The sequence below is a fragment of the Anabrus simplex genome, chromosome 4 (assembly GCF_040414725.1).
Source record: "Anabrus simplex isolate iqAnaSimp1 chromosome 4, ASM4041472v1, whole genome shotgun sequence".
NCBI classification, from domain to species: domain Eukaryota; kingdom Metazoa; phylum Arthropoda; class Insecta; order Orthoptera; family Tettigoniidae; genus Anabrus; species Anabrus simplex.
In genome coordinates, this window is record NC_090268.1 from 307,907,101 (window position 1) to 307,930,657 (window position 23,557).

A 23,557-nucleotide genomic window follows, 5' to 3' on the forward strand; every position below is an offset into this window, starting at 1 on the left:
GAGCAATGAGGTTCCCGCGCAATAATCACACATCCTTTGTGAGTGAACACGTGGCGCGGCTGCAGGAGTGTGATGGTGACGACTCTTTGTTGTTGTTCCCACGTAGCGATTTGTGACAATGGAAAAAACTGAGATTCGAGCAGTGATTAAATACTTTGTAAAGAAAGGTATGAAAGCAAAGGAAATTCATGCTGACTTTCAGAACACACTGAGGGACTCTGCTCCTTCATTTTCAACTGTTGCCAAGTGGAGCAGCGAGTTTAAATTTGGTCGGGAGAGCTTGGATGATGATCCACGTAATGGACGGCCAAAAAGTGTTACGACCCCAGAATTTATCGCAAAAGTGCATAAATTGGTCATGGAGGATCGTCGACTGAAAGTGCGGGAGATTGCTGAAGCTGTAGGGATGTCTTCTGAACGGGTACATCATATTTTAACCGAAGAATTGGGTATGAAAAAATTATCCGCAAGATGGGTGCTGCGGCTCTTGACATTGGACAATAAACGCACCAGATTGGAAATGACCGAACAAATTCTGGTCCGTTTTCAGTGCAACCAACAAGATTTTTTTGCGCCTGTTTGTGACTACAGATGAAACTTGGGTCCACTACTATACCCCAGAGACACAACATGCTGATTCACCACCACCAAAGAAAGCAAAGGCAGTGCTTTCGGCTGGAAAGGTCATGGCCTCAGTTTTCTGGGATGCAAAAGGCATTCTGCTGATAGATTATCTTCCTACTGGCCAAACAATTACGGGGCAATACTATGCAAACCTCCTAGACCAACTACAGGAAAAGATACGCGAAACAAGGCCTGGTTTGGCAAGGAAAAAGGTCATCTTTCATCAGGACAATGCTCCGCCGCACACAAGTGTTATTGCCATGGCAAAACTTCATGAACTGGGGTACGAATTGTTGCCACATCCACCTTATTCACCTGATTTGGCACCATCAGACTTTCATCTATTCCCCAAGCTGAAAATTTTCCTTGGTGGACGGAGATTTTCTACAAGGGAAGAACTGACAGCCAAATTGGAGAGGTATTTTGCAGGCCTGGAGGAATCTCATTTTTGAGATGGGATCAAGGCATTGGAAGATCACTGGACCAAATGCATTAGTCTACAGGGAGACTATGTTTAAAAATAAAAGCCGTTCCACTGAGGTAAGATACTTAATTCTAGTACATTCCGAGAACTTTTCAAACCACCTACGTATTACCGTATCATCGGCGAAACACATTATAGTGAGGTTAGGCTCCTCATTTGCATTTGAGTAACCGTAATTCCTTGCTAAAGAATCTTCAGATAGGTCTTCCACAATATGATTGGTAGCGATGTTAAATAATGGCGGTGACAAAGGGGATCCTTGAAGCACACCGCGATTAATGTTGATGGGTTTTGTTCCCTGTTTTCGTGTCTGTATCTGTGTTACGTTTCCCTCTTGTAGAGCAATTATCAGTCTCGTCAGTTTTTCGGGCACTCTGACCGACTCCAGTGTGCTTTGCGAAAAGCTTTGCGAACGTCGAGAAATATAATGCATGCATTGTTCTTTTCTTGCCTAGTGTGCTGTAAAGCGGGCTCCAAAATTGAGGTATTTATGTAAGTACTGGGTGTATTGGTGAAACCCCTTTGATTGTCATGAAACACAATGTAGTTCTGAAGCTGTTTATCAAGAACTTTCTCGATGACTTGTCTAATAACTGAGCAATAAGTAATTGGATGCCAGTTACTGGGATCATTTACGTCACCTCCTTTATGAACCAGAATTGTACGGGCTTTCTTGAAAGTCGATGGTACTAACCCTGTTGTTAGCATTCTAGTGGTGATGATTGTGATTATCTCTGAAATCGTGCTGTTTTTAATAGCTCGGATGATTACGTGGTCAGGACCGCTTGCGGTGTTTATCTTGATTTTCTGTGTTGCCTGAATAATATCTTCTTTAGATATGACCGGATTGTATAGGTCGTTAGTCTCCATGAGTTCACTCTCAGTGCCTTTTTGAGGGTATTCTGGTCTTTTGTGGTTGTTCGGCCTAGAAAATATGTCCGAAAAGAATGTGTGCAATACATCTTCTTTCAGGCTGCAAATTGGTTGTTCGTTTGTAAACACATTGCGTATGGCTTTTCGCCGCTGATTATAATAGTAGAACTGAGTTGATTCATACATGTACTTCCTATTTCTCTTCTCTCTTCCCCTTTTCATTGATCTTTCAGGGTTTGAAGAGGTCCTATATGAACGTTGGCCAGAATTAAGTTGGCCTTTTCTTCTCAGTTCATAATATTTCTGGGCAGGGTGTTTCGGCCCGGGAAGAATATGTGGTACTGAAGCTAAGAATTGGACAAAGTCATTAATGGCCTCATCAAAGTGGTCGTCTGTTAGGTTTTCAGAAAACTTTGATTTCCATTTAATTTGATCGCAGTTGTACTCGTCCAAATTCGGAGCTGGAGTAGTAGCGGTATTGGTTGTGGTTTTATTGGACTGATGATTCTCTGGGAAATTTTGTAAAATGCTGATTTTACTCTGCTTCTTGACCAGGGTAAAGAGACTAAGAAGGAGGTGCAGGTTGGAAAGAAATAGAAATGGCTATGGAAGTAAGGAGAAGTTGAAGGAACTTACTAGGAAATTGAATCTAGGAAATAAGTCAGCTAACCATAACATGATGCCAAGCATAATTGGCGGTCATAAATATTTTAGTGAAAAATTGAAGGGTATGTATAGGTACTTTAAGGCAGAAACAGGTTCCAAGAAGGACATTCCAGGAATCATTAATGAGCAAGGGGAGTGTGTATGCGAGGATCTACAAAAGGCAATATGTAAAGATTGTTGGTTACAAGGATAATGTCTAGATAGAGGAGGTGACTAATACTAAAGAAGTATTAAAATTTACCTATGATAAAAATGACGTTTACAGTAAGATAAAAAAGTTGAAAACTAGAAAAGCAGTTGGAATGGATAAGGTTTTGGGGGAAATACTAAGGACAATGGATTGGGATATAGTACCATATCTGAAGTACCGGTACTTATCTGATTATTGTTTGCATGATGGAGCTATACCAAATGAATGGAGAGTTGCTATAGTAGCCCCTGTGTATAAAGGAAAGGTTGATAGACATAAAGCTGAAAATTACAGGCCAGTCAGTTTGACATGCATTGCAAGTAAGCTGTGGGAAAGCATTCTTTCTGATTATAGTAGACATGTTCGCAAAATTAATAACTGGTCTGATAGAAGGCAGTTTGTGTTTAGGAAACATTATTCCACTGAAGCTCAACTTGTAGGATTCCAGCAAGGTACAGCAGATATCCTGGATTTGGGAGGTCAGTTGGACTTTATCGCAATTGACCTATCTAAGGCATTTGATAGGGTAAATCATGAGTGCAATTGGACTAGACAAAGGAGTGACTGAATGGGTGGCTATGTTTCTAGAAAATAGAACTCAGATAATTAGAGTAGACATAACTTTATCTGACCCTGTAATAATTAAGAGGGGAATTCCTCAAGGCAGTATTATTGGACCTTTATATTTTCTTATATATATCAATAATATGTGTAAAGAAGTGGAATCAGAGATAAGACTTTTTGCAGATGATGTTATTCTGTACAGAGTAATAAATAAGTTACAACTGCAAAATGACCTTGATAATGTTGTGAGATGGACAGTAGGCAATGGTATGATGATAAACGGGGTTAAAAGTCAGGTTGTGAGTTTCACAAATAGAAAAAGTCCTCTCAGTTTTAACTACTGCGTTGATGGGGTGAAAGTTCCTTTTGGGGATCATTGTAACTACCTAGGTCTCAATATCAGGAAAGATCTTCATTGGGGTAATCACATAAATTTGACTGTAAACAAAGGGTACAGATCTCTGCACATGGTTATGAGGGTATTTAGGGGTTGTAGTAAGGATGTAAAGGAGAGGGCATAAAAGTCTCTGGTAAGACCCCAACTAGAGTATGGTTCCAGTGTATGGGACCCTCACCAGGATTACTTGATTCAAGAACTGGAAAAAATCCAAAGAAAAGCAGCTCGGTTTGTTCTGGGTGATTTCCGACAAAAGAGTAGCGTTATAAAAATGTTGCCAAGTTTGGGCTGGGAAGACTTGGGAGAAAGGAGATGAGCCACTTGACTAAGTAGTACGTAATAATTTGCATACAAATTTTTATTTTTCTATTCCACCTATTCAATACAATTGATTTTGTGTTGTTAGAAACTCATTTAACTACAACACTATATTAAAAGGGACATGTTTCACTCAGTTTCCGAGCATCCTCAGCCTCTGTAACTTATCTCAAGGTTAAGACCTGTCATTGTTAATTTGCTTATAACTAATTTGTACTTAATTATGATTAAAAACTAAGTGGTAAAATACGTGAACATAGGCATTTGTAAACACCATGGACAGTTTGTATGTTGGGTATTCAGCCCGAAGGCTGGTTTGATCCTCTGCAGCTCCGCCAGCAGCTGTCATAAATAGCCTAGGTGTCACTGAAGAGGCATACTAGGGAAATGAGGAGTGAGGTAGTTTCCCGTTGCTTTCCTCACAGAGCTAGTAGTTGCTATTACATATCAGCCTGCCAATACCACTGAAATGCATGCACCAACCTACCCTATGAGCGATAGTTTCACACCATTCATAACAGGGACTGGCTGCATAAGGAATGGTATTACTAGCATCACTCATACCTCAGTCACTTTCATATTGTCAAAGCCGAGGATGAGACTGAGACAGGTCAATGAAAGTAACAAATTTGATATAGCCCATACCAGAAGACATAGTGCACTGTAAACACTACATCTCGCCAGCAAAGGCATATGGACAGTTTAACAATTTAAAGTGACAGTGCTAACATTGGGATAGACATTGATTCTAATAACACTGATGTACAAAACACTAACATTCTCACAGTAATGAGATTTGGATAAAATTTCCAAGTTCTTTGTTTCTTTAAAAAACAATTGTTAGCTGACTTCTTATATTGTATACATTAAAATTTGAGTCATAAATCCTGTTAAAACTCAATAGTATCTAAAGCAACAGTTGTTGCCTATGTTCACGTATTTTACCACTTAGTTTTTAGAATCATAATTAAGTACAAATTAATTATAAGCAAATTAACAATGACAGGTCTTAACCTTGGGATAAGTTACAAAGGCTGAGGATGCTCAGAAACTGAGTGAAACATGTCCCTTTCAATGTAGTGTTGTAGTTAAATGGATTTCTAACAACACAAAATCAATTGTATTGAATAGGTGGAATAGAAAAAATAAAAATGTGTATGCAAATTATAGCAAATTTCAATAGGGGTCTAAACATGAGAATAGTTACATGTAAGTGGTATGTTCTGAGCTGTCAGTGGAGAGATGGCATGGAATGACATCAGTAGACAAATAAGTTTGAGTGGTTGTCTTTAAAAGTAGGAAAGATCACAATATGAAGATAATGTTGGAATTCAAGAGGACGAATTGGGGCAAATATTCGTCTATAGGAAGGGGAGTTAGGGATTGGAATAACTTACCAAGGGAGATGTTCAGTAAATTTCCAATTTCTTTGCAATCATTTAAGAAATGGCTAGGAAAAAAACAGATAGGGAATCTGCCACCTGGATGACTGCCCTAAACGCAGATCAGTAGTGATTGATTGATTGATTGATTATCACGTGGTTGCTGTGGAGTGCCATATGGGTTTGTAACGTCTTGCGGAATCGAGAGCTCGTGCGCGATTCCACGTTAATATAGACACCACTTGCGCATGGCACTATGCAATAATCAGCTATACATTGAAATTCCGATGTAATTGATGCAATTTTGCTGACAATAATGAAGATTATTAAATAAACAGTTGTACAGTATTTACTTTTTAATTTGGAGCACCTAGCGATTCAAATGTGTGTTAATATTATGTAACTAGCATATGTCTAGGTTATGTTAGCCAGGCAGTCTGTAAAAACGGCAGGGCGGTGCGGCTATTAAACAGGTCCTATGGAGAACAATGGACCTTCACTGTCACTAAATGATAGTTTGCTGCCACTTTCATTAAATATTGCCTCTATCTCATCACTTGTTTTCTTGTAATTAGTTTTTTAACCTTTTTGCCAAAAATGCGGGGGAAATACGGAAATTGTAAACCACAATATTCTTCAGATGCACCCAGTTGACGAACTCAGCAGTTCTAATTATTTCTTTGTTCTTAATATAAATAAAACAAGAATAAGTGTACCGATATTACAATTGATTTAACATCAATACAGATTCTTGACAATGAAGTTGATAAATTGTATCCAAAGAGTTCTCATTTGAATCATTGAGATGAAGAATAGTTTCATCATTCAAGTGAGCACACTTAGCCATTATGTACAGAAGAAATGCAAAAAAAATATTGGTGTGCAGTGTGGCACAACATATCTGGAATCTACTCACATCTACAAAGCAATCATAAAACGACACTCAACAACATAAAGAGACATGTCCCGTACAGTAGATAACAGTTTCTGAATGCTCTAGATGAGTTTACTCATCATTATCCGATTGAGCAACAACTGTTGTTAGACTAATTTTATTGTCACACCTGGTTAAGAGCCAAATTTATGAAGTAATTTTTTTCTCCACCCTGTAGTCAGGTGCAACTGCTGCTTTTTGTCCAGTCAAAAGGTACCAGACTAACCTCATTCTGTGAAGCCATTTCATTCCATAATATTTCACCATTTCAGGTAGAATTTCATCTATTCCTGCCAGCTTTGTGATGAAGGAGTTTATTTATCATCCTTTCCACTTCCTCAAGTGTAATTTCACTAACATTATTGCCCTCTTCCTCATGAGCTTTTTGTCTGAAATGGTCAATATTTAGAAGATTTTCAAAACATTTCTTCCTGTCCAGTGATTCCTTGGGATCTATTACGAGTTCACCAGATTCATCCAAAACACTATTCATTTTCTTTTTACCACCCTTTCCTTCTTTCTCTTTTCCCTTTATGCCCTCACAGGCGTTGGGTCCTTCAGCCACTTCCCATATGAAATAGGGTCCAGTGCCAGTCTTCTTAATTCGGCTGGAGTCTTTCCTCTCTTTCGTGCCAGGTCAAAGATGTAGGTGTCCCAATCCAGCCTCGGTTGTCCCCTCTCTCTTTTTCCCTCTGGTCTTGCTTGAAATAGTTGTTTAGGCTTCCTTTCCTCTTCCATCCTCACCAGGTGCTCCCGCCATCTAAGTTCTTTCCTTGCAATTAAACTAATCAGTGGTTCTTGGTTAAGACAGTCTTCCCTTATCCTAGTATTTCTAACCATATCCTTCCTTGTCCTTCCAACTGTTTTATGCAAATTCTTCATTTCTATGGCAGTGAGTCTGCTCTCTAAATTACTCTGCAGTGTCCAGCTTTCAGATCTGTACGTCAGCACTGGAAGATATACTGATTTGTATTTTCTCATTTTGGTTTTCCTGGTAACTTCTCTCTTTCCTATGATGGTATTATTAATATTATAATATAGATTGTTAGCTTTATGGATTCTGTGATTTAGTTTAGAATCCACTTTCCAATCTGCTGTTATGATGCTGCCTAAATATTCAAACTGCTGAACCTGTTTGTTCTAAAATCTCATTCTGCCACTCGATGTTAAGGTCTTTTTGTTCTTTCCTATTAAGGTGCATAACTTTCATTTTACTAACATTAACTTCCATCCACCTGTCTTGGAGTGTGCACCCCTATTCCATCACTGCCCTCCGTAATTTATCTCTATCTGTTGCCAAAAATGTGATATCATCTGCATATACTAGTGCCTGTATCCACACTGGTCTCATCTTGAAATTTCCAACTTTGCATTTACTTGTTCGCCTCTTACATTGTTTAATAACTTGGTCCATGAATATTATAAAGAGTAGAGGACTAAGCCTGTCACCTTGCTTGACACCTCTTTTCATTGTAAATTCTTTTGAGGTTTGACCATTTATCCGCACTATACTTATAACCCTCCTGTATATACTTTTAATCACCCTACTCAGTTTGGGATGAATGTCGATAAATGCTGCAAATCGTTCTCCTTCCCAGTTTAAGATCTTTTCTGCTGCATTTCTCAAACAGAAGATCCAATCTTGTGTTTGCTGATGGGGACTAAATCCAGCCTGTTATTCTTCCAGTTCTTCCTCCACTTGCTCTCTAAGTCTCTTCTCTATTATAGTTGAATATAACTTCTGGAGAACTGATGCTAAGCATATCGCTCTGTAATTATGACAGTCAGTTGAGCTTCCCTTCTTGTGAATGGGAACTATGATGTTCCGCTCCCAATCTTATGGTATTTTCTCAGAGTCCCAAACTAACTTGAAGAGATCCCAGATCCATCTCTCTAGTTCTCTTCCTCCGAATTTCACAAACTCCGGGTGAATATTACCCCAGCCTGCTGTTTTACCAGTCTTGATTGTCTTAACTGCCTCTTGCACTTCCTTCAGTCTAATACCTTCTTCCTTTTCCCTCTCTCCACTGTTATCCTCTTCCATTGGTGTCATCACTACCATTCTATTGCTTTCCTTGAAGGTTTCTGTGGAGTATTTGCTCCACACTTCCAGGATGTCCTTTATGTTGGTTTTCAGCCTGTTATTTTTATCCTTAAAGTTTCTGATTTTCTTTCCCCCTTTTTCTTTGAAGCTTTTCACCACATGCCAGAAATTTCTTTGGTTCTCCTTATAACTTTCTTCTATTTCCCTTCCAAACTGTTCCCAGGATTCCTTTTTAGCTTCCTTGACTGCTCTCCCTGCTGCATTTCTTAGTTTGTATATGTTCCTTTGTCTCCCTCATTTTTGGATTTCATATATCTTTTCCATGCTTTCTTCTTGGCTGCAACTGCTTCCTTTACTGTTTTGCTCCACCATTTTGTCTGTCTCCTATTTTACCGAGTGAGTTGGCCGTGTGGTTAGGGGTGTGCAGCTGTGAGCTTGCATCTGGGAGATAGTGGGTTCGAACCCCACTGTCGGCAGCCCTGAAGATGACTTTCGGTGGTTTCCCATTTTCACACCAGGCAAATGCCGGGCCTGTACCTTAAGGCCACGGCCGCTTCCTTCCCATTCCTAGGCCTTTCCTATCCCATCGTCACCATAAGACCTATCTGTGTCGGTGCAAAGTAAAAAAAAAGTCTCCTATTTTGTTTGACTCTGCTGATCCCGCACACCTCTGTAGCTACCTGGTTAATCATTTCTTTCATCACCTTCCATTTGTCTTCCACGTTCCACATACCTCTGTGATTTTGCTCTTTCTGTATGAGTTTTTCGCTCAACATATTCTTATACTCCCATCGCTTGGAGATATCCTCTAAGACAGATACTTTCACTTTGACATAATTCATTTTTGTTGATTCTGGTATATATATGAATCAGGTTTCCATGTTCAGTGGTGAGTTCCGTACTGCAGAATACCTTCACATCCATTACATCATAGTGGGTATTTTTTGTGTACACATAGTAGTCTATTGTACTTCATACATTTCTGCTTATTGCCTCAAAGGAAATTTGGTGGATCTGTTTATGAGGGAAGAGAGAATTCCCTATTCGCATTTCATTATCTATGCAGAACTTAAGCATTCTCTTTCCATTGCTGTTCAGACTTCTCTTTACCCCATACCTACCCAAGCTTCCATGGTCAGAACTCATCTTATTCCCAACTCTAGCATTCCAGTCCCCCATTATTATCACCGATTCTATGGTATCTCTAGCTTTGTCCAATGTCCTCTGGAGGGAAGAGTAAAATATCTCCTTTTCTATCTCATCACTATCTTCAGTAGGAGCATATATTTGTATGAGAGCAACTTTTCATTTATTTACCAGATCCAGATCTAATCTCATTATCCTAGGGCTTACTGCCTTCCAGTCCACCACTTTATTACTTAATTGTTCACTTGTGATGATTCTGACTCCTTCTTTAGCTCTACTTCTCGTATCTACTCCTGAATATCTCAGAACATATCCCTGATCCAGTTCCATCTTCCCTGTTCCCTTTTTTTCTTCACTTCACTGATCCCGAGAATTTCGAGTTTGTACTTCTTCATCTCCTCTCCCACTTCCACTTCCTTGCCTGTCAGAGAGGTAATATTCCAGGTTCCGATTCTCATATTCTGTTTCTCTCCTTCATCGTCTTGTAATCCGTCCGGCTTCAAATCTGAAATTTTTTTCTGAATTGTTTTGAAATTCACTCCATACGGGTAATTAACCCTGTGATGAAGCTAAGACAGTGAGAAGATTATCAATGTATTCTGTAATAATCTTTTCATCAAAAGCTGCTCGACATTTCTTGATGTTAGGTGCAAATCTTTCAGACAACAGTGGGTGTCTCCATAAAAATGACTTCGTCCATTCTTTTCCAGGCAGATTGTTTTTAAATCTCTTTACAGAGCGACCAACACATCACCTGTAATAGTGCAAGAATCAACATGATTTCCATCTGAAGTTTCTCTTAAGGGTGAATTTTGCAAATGTTTATAAGAATGCAGGATTTCAGGACCATAGATTCTCTTTTCATAATGCTTTTGCGCTTGTATTGGGAAAGCCACAGGTATACACCATCAGCTCCAGACACTTCAGACGGAAATCATGTTGATTCTTGCACTATTACAGGTGATGCAGAGACTCATCTACTATGTTCGTATATATAGGATCAAATCTTGATGCAGATGGCCAGCATTAAACAGTGTTGGAATGTGAGAGACCATTTACCAGTCCTTCATGCTATCATCTCTGAAGACTGATAGTAGTTGAAGAGACTTCTGCAGTAATATTTAAGTAATAAATTTGAAGACTACTAGAATAATAAAAAGAGAAGAAGAATATTAATTGAAAACAGTGAGCTGTAATTCATCTTAACACATGTCTGTTTTCATAAGGATAAAAATACAGAGCATAATTTTTCTCTCTTTGCGAGACTGTGATTCCTCAATCAGCCAGCGCTATGAGCCTGCCACTTACCAAGAGATTTCCCACTTTCTCTCTGAACTGAGACACAGAGTATAGGAATTTATACTTACCTAACTCACGTTTGATGCTGAAAATGTCCCCTGGTATGCGTGCTACATATTGCTGTCACTTTATTATGAAATTATTATTAACTTTCACAAGTTCTTCACTGCAGATTGAGTCAATTTCAGCTCTTATGTTGTCTTTAAAATTTGTTGTGTGCAAGTTTCTTACATAAATATTATTTTTATGTGCCCGTCATAAATAAAAGTCAGATGGTGTTAAATCTGGACTTCGTGGGGGATACAAGTACTTGTTGACAATTCTCCTACCAAGAATGTGATACATTTCCATCACCAATGCATTGGCTATTTGAGCAGTGGCCAAATGTTGCTGAAAATACACTAACAAGGGGTTTGCATTAGTTAGTTCATCAAACAATGTGTCAAAGATTTAATTGCTGTAGCTCTCACTGTTAATTGTACACTCATCTGTAATGGTAGGAAAGATGGGAGGGGAGAGCAGGTGAGTGCTCGGTAGGAGGCAGATTCATAGTGCCAGCTGATTGGGGAATTATAGTCTCATGAAGAGATAGAAATTATGCTCTGTAGATGAGAAATCTTGCTTTTGGATTTAACCTTTTATTTACAACTACCTCTAACACTAATATAAATTATGTAAAGGGTCTTTTTTAAAAGGTTAAGAAGCTGGAGTTGTGTATGGTATTAAAGCAATGAACTCAGAGATTTGAATTGAATGACTTGACTACAGGTTATTGCAAGTGCAAATGATGTGCCCAAAATGATATACTGTATATCAGCAGAACGTGTCTGACCTGTTCACTGCAGTCTCAAAAACTTACACTCACGGATAACCACAAGGTCATTGAACTCACAGGCTCCACAGATCCACTTCAGGTCCATATTCTTTCCCAACAATGAACAGCTCTGGTGCAGCGTACTCAGGAGAGCCACAGTGTGTCTGGAGCATGCTTCCTGCTTTCCATGTGTTGCTGAGTCCAAAGTCTGGAAAGTGAAACACCTTCATACTAAATTACTTCATCTATTGTGGCATTACAAAAATTTGGACAAAATATTATTATTTTTATTATTACGACATGTTCCGAAGGTGCTTGGATTAAATCCTGTTTAAATTTGCTATGTAATAATAGCCATTGGACTCTAATCAGAGATTGGGTTATTTAAATTGCTCATTGTTGGTTGTCATTACCTAATTGGCATAATTGTCAATTATTCTGTACTCTCATAACCTTATTGGACGTTACATGATGCAAGCATCATTTGTTCTCTCTGACGGTGGGAGGTGAAGCTTTGATTCCGACTTGAATTCTCAACCTGGAAGGATGTTCTCTCCATGCCTCTGCACTACAATGGTGTCTCCTTGTTATTTCAAACCACCTTGCAATTGTTTGTGGGCCATAGTGTTATACACTAAATAATTTTATAAAGGTGGTGGTGAAAATGTTTATACTTTCTTAAAATTTTGTGCGTGTGTGTGTGTATTTGTCATGATGCCTGTATTTGGAGCTTGATCAGCAAGGCTTGTAAGTAATGGAATAATAAACGACTGCCTCACGTCGGTAAGACATCAGGTTCTGAATTTTTATAATACAACATCAGAATGGCTATTCGGAACAAAACTAAGTGTACCTACTTTGTGAACTTGGTGGTGTGGCAATGGCTAAACTACTACAAGGAAACAGTGTAAAATTAAAAATTGACTGGGTGAATTAACTTCCAAATGAAAATTATATGTAATTCTAAATTTTTAAATATAATTTCTGCTCTCAATTGCGTATGCAAATGGATTCGTGAATGTGAATCTTACTCAACTACCAGTACTGTTGTTTTAAAGGGACTTGTATGCCTTAGTGTAATTTATTGAGGTAATGAAATTATGATTTATTGACGCTTTTTGAATATAAGTTTTACCTGTCGTGAAGGCATACTTCTGTATGAAGTTTGTTGGTGATATTTTTCTTAAATTTCAAATGTATTTTAACATACTATTTATGTCTCATGAGACTGATTGGAGTATTGTTGAAATTGTGCCTTATTTCATTTTATTTTAGTTTTGAATGTATATTTCTCCTTAAATTTATCTTCTTCGGCATTCAACAGTTATTTTATATTTTTGTAGTCACAATTCTAAATTCCTTCATTAGCCCAAACCTGGCAGCACAAGTTCACTTCTAGTATACTGATAGGAGAAGAGCTGAGTAGAACTAAGTTTAATTGAGCTTCGTATCAACTGATGGACACATGGGATCAACATACTGTTAGGTACTAACTACAGGAAGAGTTATGATAGAGAGAAATGCAGGAAGATTCTTCCTAACTGGAAACTACATAGTGCTATTAAGAGTACTTGCCCACTATCTTCACATGTTCTCGACTTGCGTCCAGCATTATATTCTCCATCTTAAGATCCCTGTAAAGAAATGTTTGAAGATTTCAATAATAATAATAATAATAATAAAAATAATAATAATAATAATAATAATAATAATAATAATAATAATAATAATAATAATTGTTACGGCAGTGCACAGGTGGTGGGGAAAGAGGCGGCAGGGCCATAGGGCTGGACAAATAAATGACTCTAATATAAAAAACAAGAAATAAAATGAGGTAACAGTGATAGGTGATCGATAAAGCCCGGATTTTTATGCAGTAACAGGTTAGACTGCAAACTAATTTGGTTGGTAGGAGGTGTCGGCCACCCGCTCTTCAATAATGTAGCAAGAGTATCATAAATTAAAATGTAGCAAGAGTATCATAAATTATAGGGGTTCTGATGGGCTGTACCCCTGATATTTATGCAAACCTCATAGCATAATCGTTGTGAAGGTAGACTATACTAGCTACTCGCTTCAGTAAGTTTGCATTCTAACCTATTAATGCATAAAAATCCGGGCTCTAGTGATCGATCACTCTTAACAATATTGGTAACAAGATTTGTGACTTTATAACAAGCTGAATGCACTCAAAACTTCTTTAATAACAAGGAAGAATATTGAGCTCCCATTTTCCAAGGCCTACGAGTCTTCACATACAACTATAAATTCTACAACACTCGCTGCCCTTTCACTTGCAAGGGAAGCCAATGAAAGTTGCTAAGTAAACAGGAGATAAGCTCATACTACAGTCTTGACCAAGCACAATTTAAATTCCAAAAAGAGATAAGAAATAAAATTTAGAAAATTAGCCTACATAAAAGAGAAGGGGATGCTGAAATCATCCAAGCGATCCCATGGTGGTACATAACAGTAAAACCTAATAGAGCATGAAGTCCAGAGAAACAGAGGGTAACCCCACACTATCTTGTTACCAGGAGGAGAGAAATTAACAGCTGAAAATGGAAGAAAGGTTAAATTTGGAGATCCTAGTCACAAAAAAGAAAACTAAAGAAAAGGAAACGAGGGGCCACACTCGTGCTTCCTCGTGAGGCAAATGCATTAGGGTGGTTATATTCGCTGTTGGAAGAAGCTAGAAACCGGACATGTTACAGAAATAAATTAAATTAACAAAATCCCTACAATAAAACTGAAACACGTACGGTACTACCCTAAACTTTACATTCTAATATGTTGGAGAATAAGTATCTCCGTCCGCTACTGATGATTATTAGAGCTACATGTTAGGATGTAGAAGCCTATCTTACCGGTTAGGAGGTAGAAGCCATCTTACTGATTGGTCCAGCATGCCAGCTACTTTTAGTGGGCTGCAAACCTCAGCTGATGATCTACCGGTCAAGACAATCTTTAGCAGGGGTCAGACAATCCCTTTTATAATAGCAGGTTGAAGAGAAGACAGTAAAAGCAACCCATAGAAATGACCTAACAGGAGGTGCCAACCCGTTAACATTGCATTTCTCTCTAAATGAAAGTTTCAGTATAGGCTTCTAGGTAGCAACCTCAAACAAGTGATACCTGCAAGTAGACTTCAGATCTGCATACTAGGATAGCATCCGGCATATTGTCGCACAGTATCCTGCATTTGGGAGATAGTGGGTTCGAACCCCACTGTCGGCAGCCCTGAAGATGAATTTCTGTGGTTTCCTATTTTCACACCAGGCAAATGCTGGGGCTGTACCTTAATTAAGGCCATGGCTACTTCCTTCCCACTCCTAGCCATTTCCTGTCCCATCGTCGCCATAAGACCTATCTGTGTTGGTGTGACAAAGCAATTTGCAAAAAAAAAAAAAAAAAAAAAAAAAAGTATCGTCCCAAGATGTTACTAAAGCCAGATGTTTAAAGTGCTGCCTAACTCTAGGGAAAGACCCTCTTCATGTACTACTACTACTAATAATAATAGGTGTCTGCCATTTTGTTGTAAGACCTTGGGGAGAAGCGAGATTGGTCGGTTGCACGTCGGGAGTCGCTGACGTTACTATCCAGATGTAGGCCCCGCCCTGCCCGCGCAGGCAACCATTCAGGAACGAGTCAGGAGCTCTGGCCTGTCACTGAAAGCCTCCCAACGGTATGTGTAAGACCTGGAAAATAAACCCAGATCATTCCAAATCGAGAGGACCCCTAGATACGTCTTCTTTTGAGAAGTATCTCGAGGAGCCGACCTCCCTATTTAAGGCGGACTGGACGAGCTCAGTCGTTCAGTCAGTCAGTCAGTCAGTCAGTCTGTCAGTGGATAGTGTCAGTTGAGTGAGTGCATCAGTGACGTGAAGTGAATGTTACGCCCATAGAACTGAGTGTGTCGTTCTGTTCTGTCTGTCACCCAGGAGTTCAATCTCTCATATCGAACTGCCGTGAGTGAACACTGTGTCTCTGGTGCAGCGTGGGACAGTTCGACGAGGGATCGGCAAGGGACATTGAGCTAAGGTTGTTGTGAGTGTACGACCAATGGACAAGTGCTAGTGGCCGGTGTGACGATAGTGTACAACGTACAGAATTATGAGACTGTGTAATGCCTAAACTGTGAACTGTGTGGCTGTGTTAGTGAACTACAACGTGTATAATTGTGGAATTTGTTAGAGTATAAGTGCCAATGGTGAATTGTGTGTACAGAGTTGCTCAGCTGGGCGCCCGTCGAGGCTAGCCCTGTGCGGCCGAGCTTGCTTACCTGAAATGCGGGCAGCTTACGTACCAAGCGTACGTCACAATCAAGCGAGAAAACGAATGCACTGGACACGGGGCAGGAGCAGTAACGTTCGATTGTGACTACTGAGCTCTCCTCGTACAATTCAACGAAGTGTTGATTGGAGTGAAATGTAAAAAGGAAGATATTATAATCGCAAGAAAAACATCTTTTAAAAACATTCGGGTTTGATTTATATTGCGCTCGATAATAATAGACATGGTTTTATTTTCCTATATTTTATACATCCTAAAAAAAGTTGCACGAGAACATCTCTCAACATTACATCTTACGAATTCATGCAGATACTAAAACACCGAATTGCGTTAAAACTAGACGTGATAGAAAAAAAATAGCATCATTTTCGGAATCAGGGCAGCGATTTCCATAAGAATTACATATTTTCTATTTTACCGCAAAATCATGTTGGCTATTGTTATATGTAGCCTTTAAATAGCGAGTGAGTTCCATCATTACTGAAGACACAGATATTTACTATCCAAGGTCTGCAATAAAGAGATTCTCTTTTTGTTGGGGGCGAGTAAATGGAGAGTCCCAGGCCGAAAACTATGCCCTCTTACTCATCTGTTTCCTAGTCAGGAAATCTCTATTTTACTGCACTGGCGGTGAAGAAACTATCTGACTTGGAGACGGTATTTTCCTCCAAGTCAGAGTTGAATCCCCCTCTTCATTGGAAAAAAATTTGGAAAATAATGTTGAAAGGATTTAATGAATCAGAGGGGGAACCTCGCAACCCAAGATACGGTCCTTAACCTTTTCCATCCCATGCCCGAGTTAAATCGGTTGTCAACATATCTCCCGCTGTCCCAAACACGATTTAATTCGGATTTCAAGCACTGCACTCTTTTCCACTTCCGAGTCCAGTCTGGCGCTGTAATTTTGTAGTTTATCACATGCTCTGTTCAGACGGCGGATAATTCCTAAATCGCCTTACCGTATTTTGTCAATAATTATGTGCCTTGTGCTTTTCTTTCACAGCTGTCTTCTACGACGAGTGCGCAGAAGTGTAAGGAAAGCATGAAGAAAGATTATATTTTAGAAATGTTAGAGAATAATGATGAGCCTGACTTGTATGAGTATAGTGAAGATAAGTTGTAGTAGAACAAGTTCTAAACATTTGTCAAGTTCCGGTAGAAGTGCCAAGAGAAAACTATTGCTAATGTTGTCGTACCATGACTGTCCAGTAACTAATATAGGTTATTTTTAGCCTATTTCAATCATTGTTGAAACATAAAGAAAAATCTGGTATGGGACATGCATAAGGTTTTAAAAACTTGGGAGTGAAAGGGTTAAACCAGGTCATAAGTGGGACAAGGGCCCCGATGTTTTTACCGTGTGTTCGGCTACTTGGTCTTTAATGACCTTTTATAAGAGCTGAGATGCCCGGGTCTGTTGAATGAGCTTGGATAATTTTAGACCTAGTCATCTTAGCTATCTTATTTACCTGAGTTCTAGGAGTCGGAGTACCGGGCGAGTTGGCCGTGCGGTTAGGGGCAAGCAACTGTGAGCTTACATCCGGGACAGTGCGTTCGAATCCCACTGTCGGCAGCCCTGAACATGGTTTTCCGTGGTTTCCTATTTTCACACCAGCCAAATGTTGGGGCTGTACCTTAATTAAGGCCACGACCGCTTCCTTCTCGCTCCTAGCTCTTTCCTATCCTATCGTCGCCACAAGACCTATCTGAGTCGGCGCGACGTAAAGCCAATAGAAAAAAGGGGGGAGTACGAATTTCGGATCTATCTTTCTGTTAGATCTCAAGATTGGAGCGCTAGGGGGCAAGGTCGTCCCACTATGAAATGTTCAGTCGAGTACAACCTTCGAATTATGCTCGCTGACCTGTCGAAGTCAAACCGAGAAAATACCAGTTTATTCAGGCCTTTACTGTTGATGTCGAGAAACTGGACCTCTTTCGGGCAATTCGTTGTTGAGATTTAATTGAACACCAAACGTGTTTCCAGATATCTTTTACATTATAACTTTGTTCGACATGGAGTGCTGAATGGATCTTTTTCAGCATTTCAAAACTCCGACTACCTCTGCCGGATCTGAATACGTGATCATGGACCCGAAAGACGACACTGCACACCGATTATACTAATGATTGCAGCTGAAACGTGATAACCGAGTGATATCATCATTGGTTTCTTACTAGGTGGCCTTAGTACGAATCCCGTGAGATTCTTCTTTTCTTTTTCTACTACTACTACTACTACTACTACTACGCATTTGCTGTTCAGATGTAGTGTTTACAGTGCGCTATGTCTTCTGGTATGGGATAGAATAAGTTTGTTACTTTCATTGATCTGTTTCAGTCTCATCCTTGGCTTTGACAATGTGAAGTGACTGAGGTATGAGCGATGCCAGTAATACGACTCCTTATGCAGCCAGACCCTGTTATTAATGGTGTGAAAATATCGCTCATGGGGTCGGTTGGTGCATGCATTTCAGTGGGCTTGGCAGACTGATATGTAATAGAAACTTCTGGCTCTGTGGAGAAAGAAACGGGAAATTACCTCACTCTCCATTTCCCTAGTATGCCTCTTCAGTGACATCTAGGCTATCATTACAGCCGTTGGCAGTGCCATGAGGATCAAACCAGTCTTCAGGCCGAGTATCCAACAACAACAACAGCTACTACTACTAGTAGTAGTAGTTTTCCTGGCATTTTCCTCAGTTATCTGGGGTTGGCACTAATGTGGATTATGTCACATTTTATGGTTGGATGCCCTTCCTGACGTCATGGTGTGTGAGTTTCAGGGATGTTGGGGACAACACAAACACCCAGCCTCCGGGCCATTGGAATTAACCCGGACCCTCTGAACCGAAGGCCATTACGCTAGTCATTCAGCCAATGAGTCGGACATAAGTAAGTAAACTCGTGTCCTCATCCCGAGGTAGTGCAGCTCTTTTCAGGCACATCCCTAATGGAGGTGAGCTGCTTGTACCCTTTCAACCACATACCAGCCCTCCTGACATTTTTCAATTTCTGGCAGTACGGGGAATCGAATCCGCGCCCCCGGGGATGGCAGCTGATAACACTAACCTTTACGCTACCGAGGCGGACACTAATACTAATACAGCACTACTATTACTACTACTACTACTAAGTTTTTATGAAATACGTTTGCAACTTTAAGCTTTTTTTTTGCAAGTTGCTTTACGTCGCACCGACACAGATAGGTCTTATGGCGATGATGGGACAGGAAAGGGATAGGAATGGGAAGGAAGCGGCCGTGGCCTTAATTAAGATGTGAAAATGGGGAACTACGGAAAACCATCTTCAGGGCTGCCGATAGTGGGGTTCGAACCCACTCTCTTCCGAGGAGTCGCACTTAAGCGACTGCAGCTATCGAGCTCGGTAAACTTTAAGCTATACTTGAAGGATGGATGTATAGAGGTTATCCCGGGAGGAATGGTCAATATTAAGGAATATGGCAGAAACGATCATTTGAAGCAAAAATCTCCATACGGACATATGTCCTATGCCGAATGGTTTCCAAGATGGAACATATTTAATGTGCATTTGGTTTCGGGATAATAGCGCTAACGTATGTGTCTTACCCACCCGACCTCTTTGACGTTTGATTCTAGCCCAGCCTACCTCGTTGCTTTCGACCTCTTTGCTCGGGATGTCTTTCTACCATTAGACTAGCCCGTTGAACTCTCAGCTGTGCATGGTATGTTGTGAGTGAAGTAGTGCGAGGGGTTGAGAGTATCAGGAAGAAGCACCGGTTAATTGTGTTTGTACATGCGTTGGCTAAATTGCCACACATCTACACTAATTAAGAATATGCAGATATGGTGTATGTTTACGGCTTCTGCGATGACAGCACTCCTGTTGCTGTCGAGGAATATTGTTGGCGCTTTCCGACACGTCGAATTCCTGATCGTAGAGTGTTTACCGAAGTTTTCAGCACATTGCGCGAAACAGGTATTCTTCCAAGTTCCCATTTTCTTCTGAACGTGTAGTTCAACAACCTGAGCAGGAACAGCAACACAATGTTAAAATGGTGCAGCGTAGTCCTACTACCAACACACAGCGACTTTAGATACGTATCAATGTCCCATCAACACGTGTATTAGTGATGGGACATTCGATTCATTTTACTGAATCGATTCATTCGATTCCGTTCACGTTACTGAATCGATACAGTGATCCGATTCACGGCACATTAGTCACCGCTCCTACTACATTTGTGTAGTGCTCGCAGCTGCCATCTGGTCTTCATACTATGAACTCTTTTCTTAAAAAAAACTGCTAGTCACTAATACATCGAAGGTTTCCGGCGACGCAGGATGGGAAAGGTCTTGGATTAGGAAGGTAGCAGCCATGGCACAGTACAAGGTACAAGGTAGAGTCCCAGCATTTCCTGGTGTGAAAATGGTGAACTACGGAAACCCATCTTAACGGCTGCCCACCATTCTTCGAATACAAGCGCATAGCTACACGATACTAACCGCACGCCCAACTCGCTCAGTAATTTTTGAAAATATGTATTTTTCTATCAGCTGAGGATTTTTTAAATCGTCATATTTTGTATAGGCTACCCGAGATGTACAGTAGCCCGCTGGTTTTCTGATTCAACATACTGTTGGTTAAGTTATTGCGTCAGTCGGCTCACTTACTGTCCACATATGATTGAAGTCTTGTGCAACGATGTGTCATATGAACTGAGAGAATACTGAGCCGTTCTTCCCAATATAAAACAGGTACTTTTGAGTGGTCATGAGCATGACTCATAGTCATAGGGCAGGCTAGACTCGAGCTTAATTGTCAAATGTCAACTAAGTTATAAGATTCATTAACGTAATAAATAGTATAACCTAATAGCCTACCTACTTATTAGCTACTTCAGAATTATGTTTTGACTACCTTTTTAACACTACTAATAAATCCATCTATTATTTAAACCTCCCCTGTAAGAAGAGGACAGTGAAAGCAAGTGGGTATTATTTTCAAATGAGCTGAGTTGGAGAGTCCATTATAGCATACGATTCCTTCAGTGTGCTATGGTTCACTGTCTCGCTGCAGCGGAAGCTTGGCTCTCCTCCAGTGTCCAGTGTGCCGATAGGGAACCGTGTGTATCTTCTGTCTCACTCAGTCGTGCTCGTTCACGATTCTTTCCATGTGCCATGATTCACTGTCTCGCTGCAGCGGAAGTTCGGCTCCCCGTCAACGTCCAGTAAGTGCGTCACTCGGCACTGTCCGCTGGGAGCAAGCTGAATCGTGTGCCGTGAGCTCGCCGTTCCTGTGAATCGATTCACTCGGACACTTGAATGAATCGACACACTGCTTCGAATCATGCATTCAGTAGCCAACACTTACGTGTATGGCGAACATTACATGCGAAAAAACCGGGCGAGTTGGCCGTGCGCGTAGAGGTGAGCTTGCATCCGGGAGATAGTAGGTTCGAGCCCCACTATCGACAGCCCTGAAGATGGTTTTCCGTGGTTTCCCATTTTCACACCAGGCAAATGCTGGGGCTGTACCTTAATTAAGGCCACGGCCGCTTCCTTCCAACTCCTAGGCCTTTCCTACCCCATCGTCGCCATAAGGCATATCTGTGTCGGTGCGACGTAAAGCCCCTAGCAAAAAAAAACCATGCGAAAAACTGGTACCTATTTCAAAACATCAAAGAGGTTGGGTGGGTAAGACACATGCGTGCGCGCCACTAGCCCAAAAACGTACGTACATTGAATGTGTTCTATCTCGGAAGCCATTCGGAATAGGGCATATGTCCACATGAAGTCTTTTACTCCAAATGATCGTTCCTGTCATATCCCTGAATATTGACCATTCCTCCTGGGATACCCTATATATGTACTACGTATAGGAAAGAGGTACCGGAGTAGCAGATAAAGAGCTAGTTGCTTCCTATTTTCGTCATCTCCCTGAACCAAGCAGTCATTTCACCGCCTGCCATTTTATTTAAGTACAACTAAATCAATACTTATTTCGACTGATAATGTACTCCGAATGCATGTGGTAGGTGAATAGGCAAGTGTATAAGATTAATGACTCTGAAGACTGGTTTTAACTCACAAGGCTAACCAGAAATTACGATTCAAGCCTATTCGGCCTTATAACATACTACCCACACTACATCACTACATGTATGGCAGCCTATGTGTCTGGCGTTATAAAGTTCTCTGGCAGTAAATTTAGCCATTCGTCGGTGGGATTTCCACAGAACATTCGCTTCCCGTTCTCTCTCCACTTACCGAACATCAATATTCAAGTGCCTCCTTATTGAAATGCCGCCGCGAGAGGGAAATATATAAATACATGAAAGCACTAACTTCAACACAGAATCCGTCCATCTTCTCAGATTTACAAAAGTATAACAGTGTTCTTGTGTAGGTTAACATTTCGTCAGATAAAACTAAGATGAAGTTAAATTATGTAACCAACAAATAAAAATATGATTGATAAAACCTTATCATTGGGTGGGTGGTGGGGCGACGGTAGAATAACATCCGCGGTATCCCCTGCGTGTCGTGAGAGGCGACTAAACGGGTCTCCAGGGTTCTTAACTTGGAAGCATGGGTTAGCGATCATGGTTTACTTAGCTGAGTCCAGGAATTGCTTCCGCTTACTTGTACCAGGGTCCTCACTTTCATCTGTCCTATCTGACGTCCCCTCGTCAACTCTTGTTCTTTCTCGACCCCGACGGTATTAGGTTTGCGAGGCCTAGGGAGTCTTTCATTTTCACACCATTCGTGGCCCTTGTCTCTCTTTGGGCGATGCCTTAAGTTTTCGAAGTGCTGGACCCCTTCCATATTTTAAAATCTTTGATTAGTGTTAATAGAGGATGGTTGGCCATTTTTACTTCCACTTTAAACCCACCACCACCACATCAGTTCCATCTGTGGATAAAGTGGCAGATTTTCGGTTTCAAGATACCAAGATCGTGGGTTCAAACTCAACACATGAGGTCGGAGTTTTGAAGGGTAGAAAGAAACGTCCATTTAACTCTGCGTGTCGTACGATGTCGACATGTAAAATATCTCTGGTGTCACACTTGGGATTTACCCGACAAAATGAATTAAAACTTAGTCATTAGCACAATAGATATACATTTTTCTGCTCTCTGGTGAAGTAAAACAGAACGTCAAAATTGACACGCAGGCAGCCTATTGAAGCACATTCTTTGAGGGAGATCTACGTTCCTTCCTGTCCTCCGTGGCAATGCTAATTATCTCCCTCAAACTCTCCAACTCCTCCCTCATACTAGTTAATGTCCGCTCGCGCCCGCAGTCCCTACGTCTACGGTTGCCTACACTTGCATTCCTTAGCCATTCTTTACTCTTCCTTATGGGGAAAATGAAACATCAGCAAAAATAAAATAATTTATTTTGTGAAAAAGGCGGAGGCGGGCTTCTTAGACGATGACGCCGTCTCTCAAGTCAGAAGATTTGTGGTGGTGACGGAGATGTATGGAGAAGGTAAGGGGTTTGGTGGCCATGGCCTACAGTATACTATGAACTGTCCCGGCATTCGCC

General features: G+C 40.5%; 1 protein-coding gene across 1 annotated transcript in view; it reads right to left on the minus strand.

Moving 5' to 3' along the window:
* The window catches only part of LOC136872264 (serine/threonine-protein kinase par-1-like), a 161,645-nt gene that overhangs the window by 111,072 nt on the left and 27,016 nt on the right, over nt 1–23,557 (minus strand). The window contains exon 2 of the mRNA XM_068227400.1: nt 11,814–11,943. Coding sequence (XP_068083501.1) covers nt 11,814–11,943 — 130 coding nt within the window. The remainder of the gene's footprint in view (nt 1–11,813; nt 11,944–23,557) is intronic.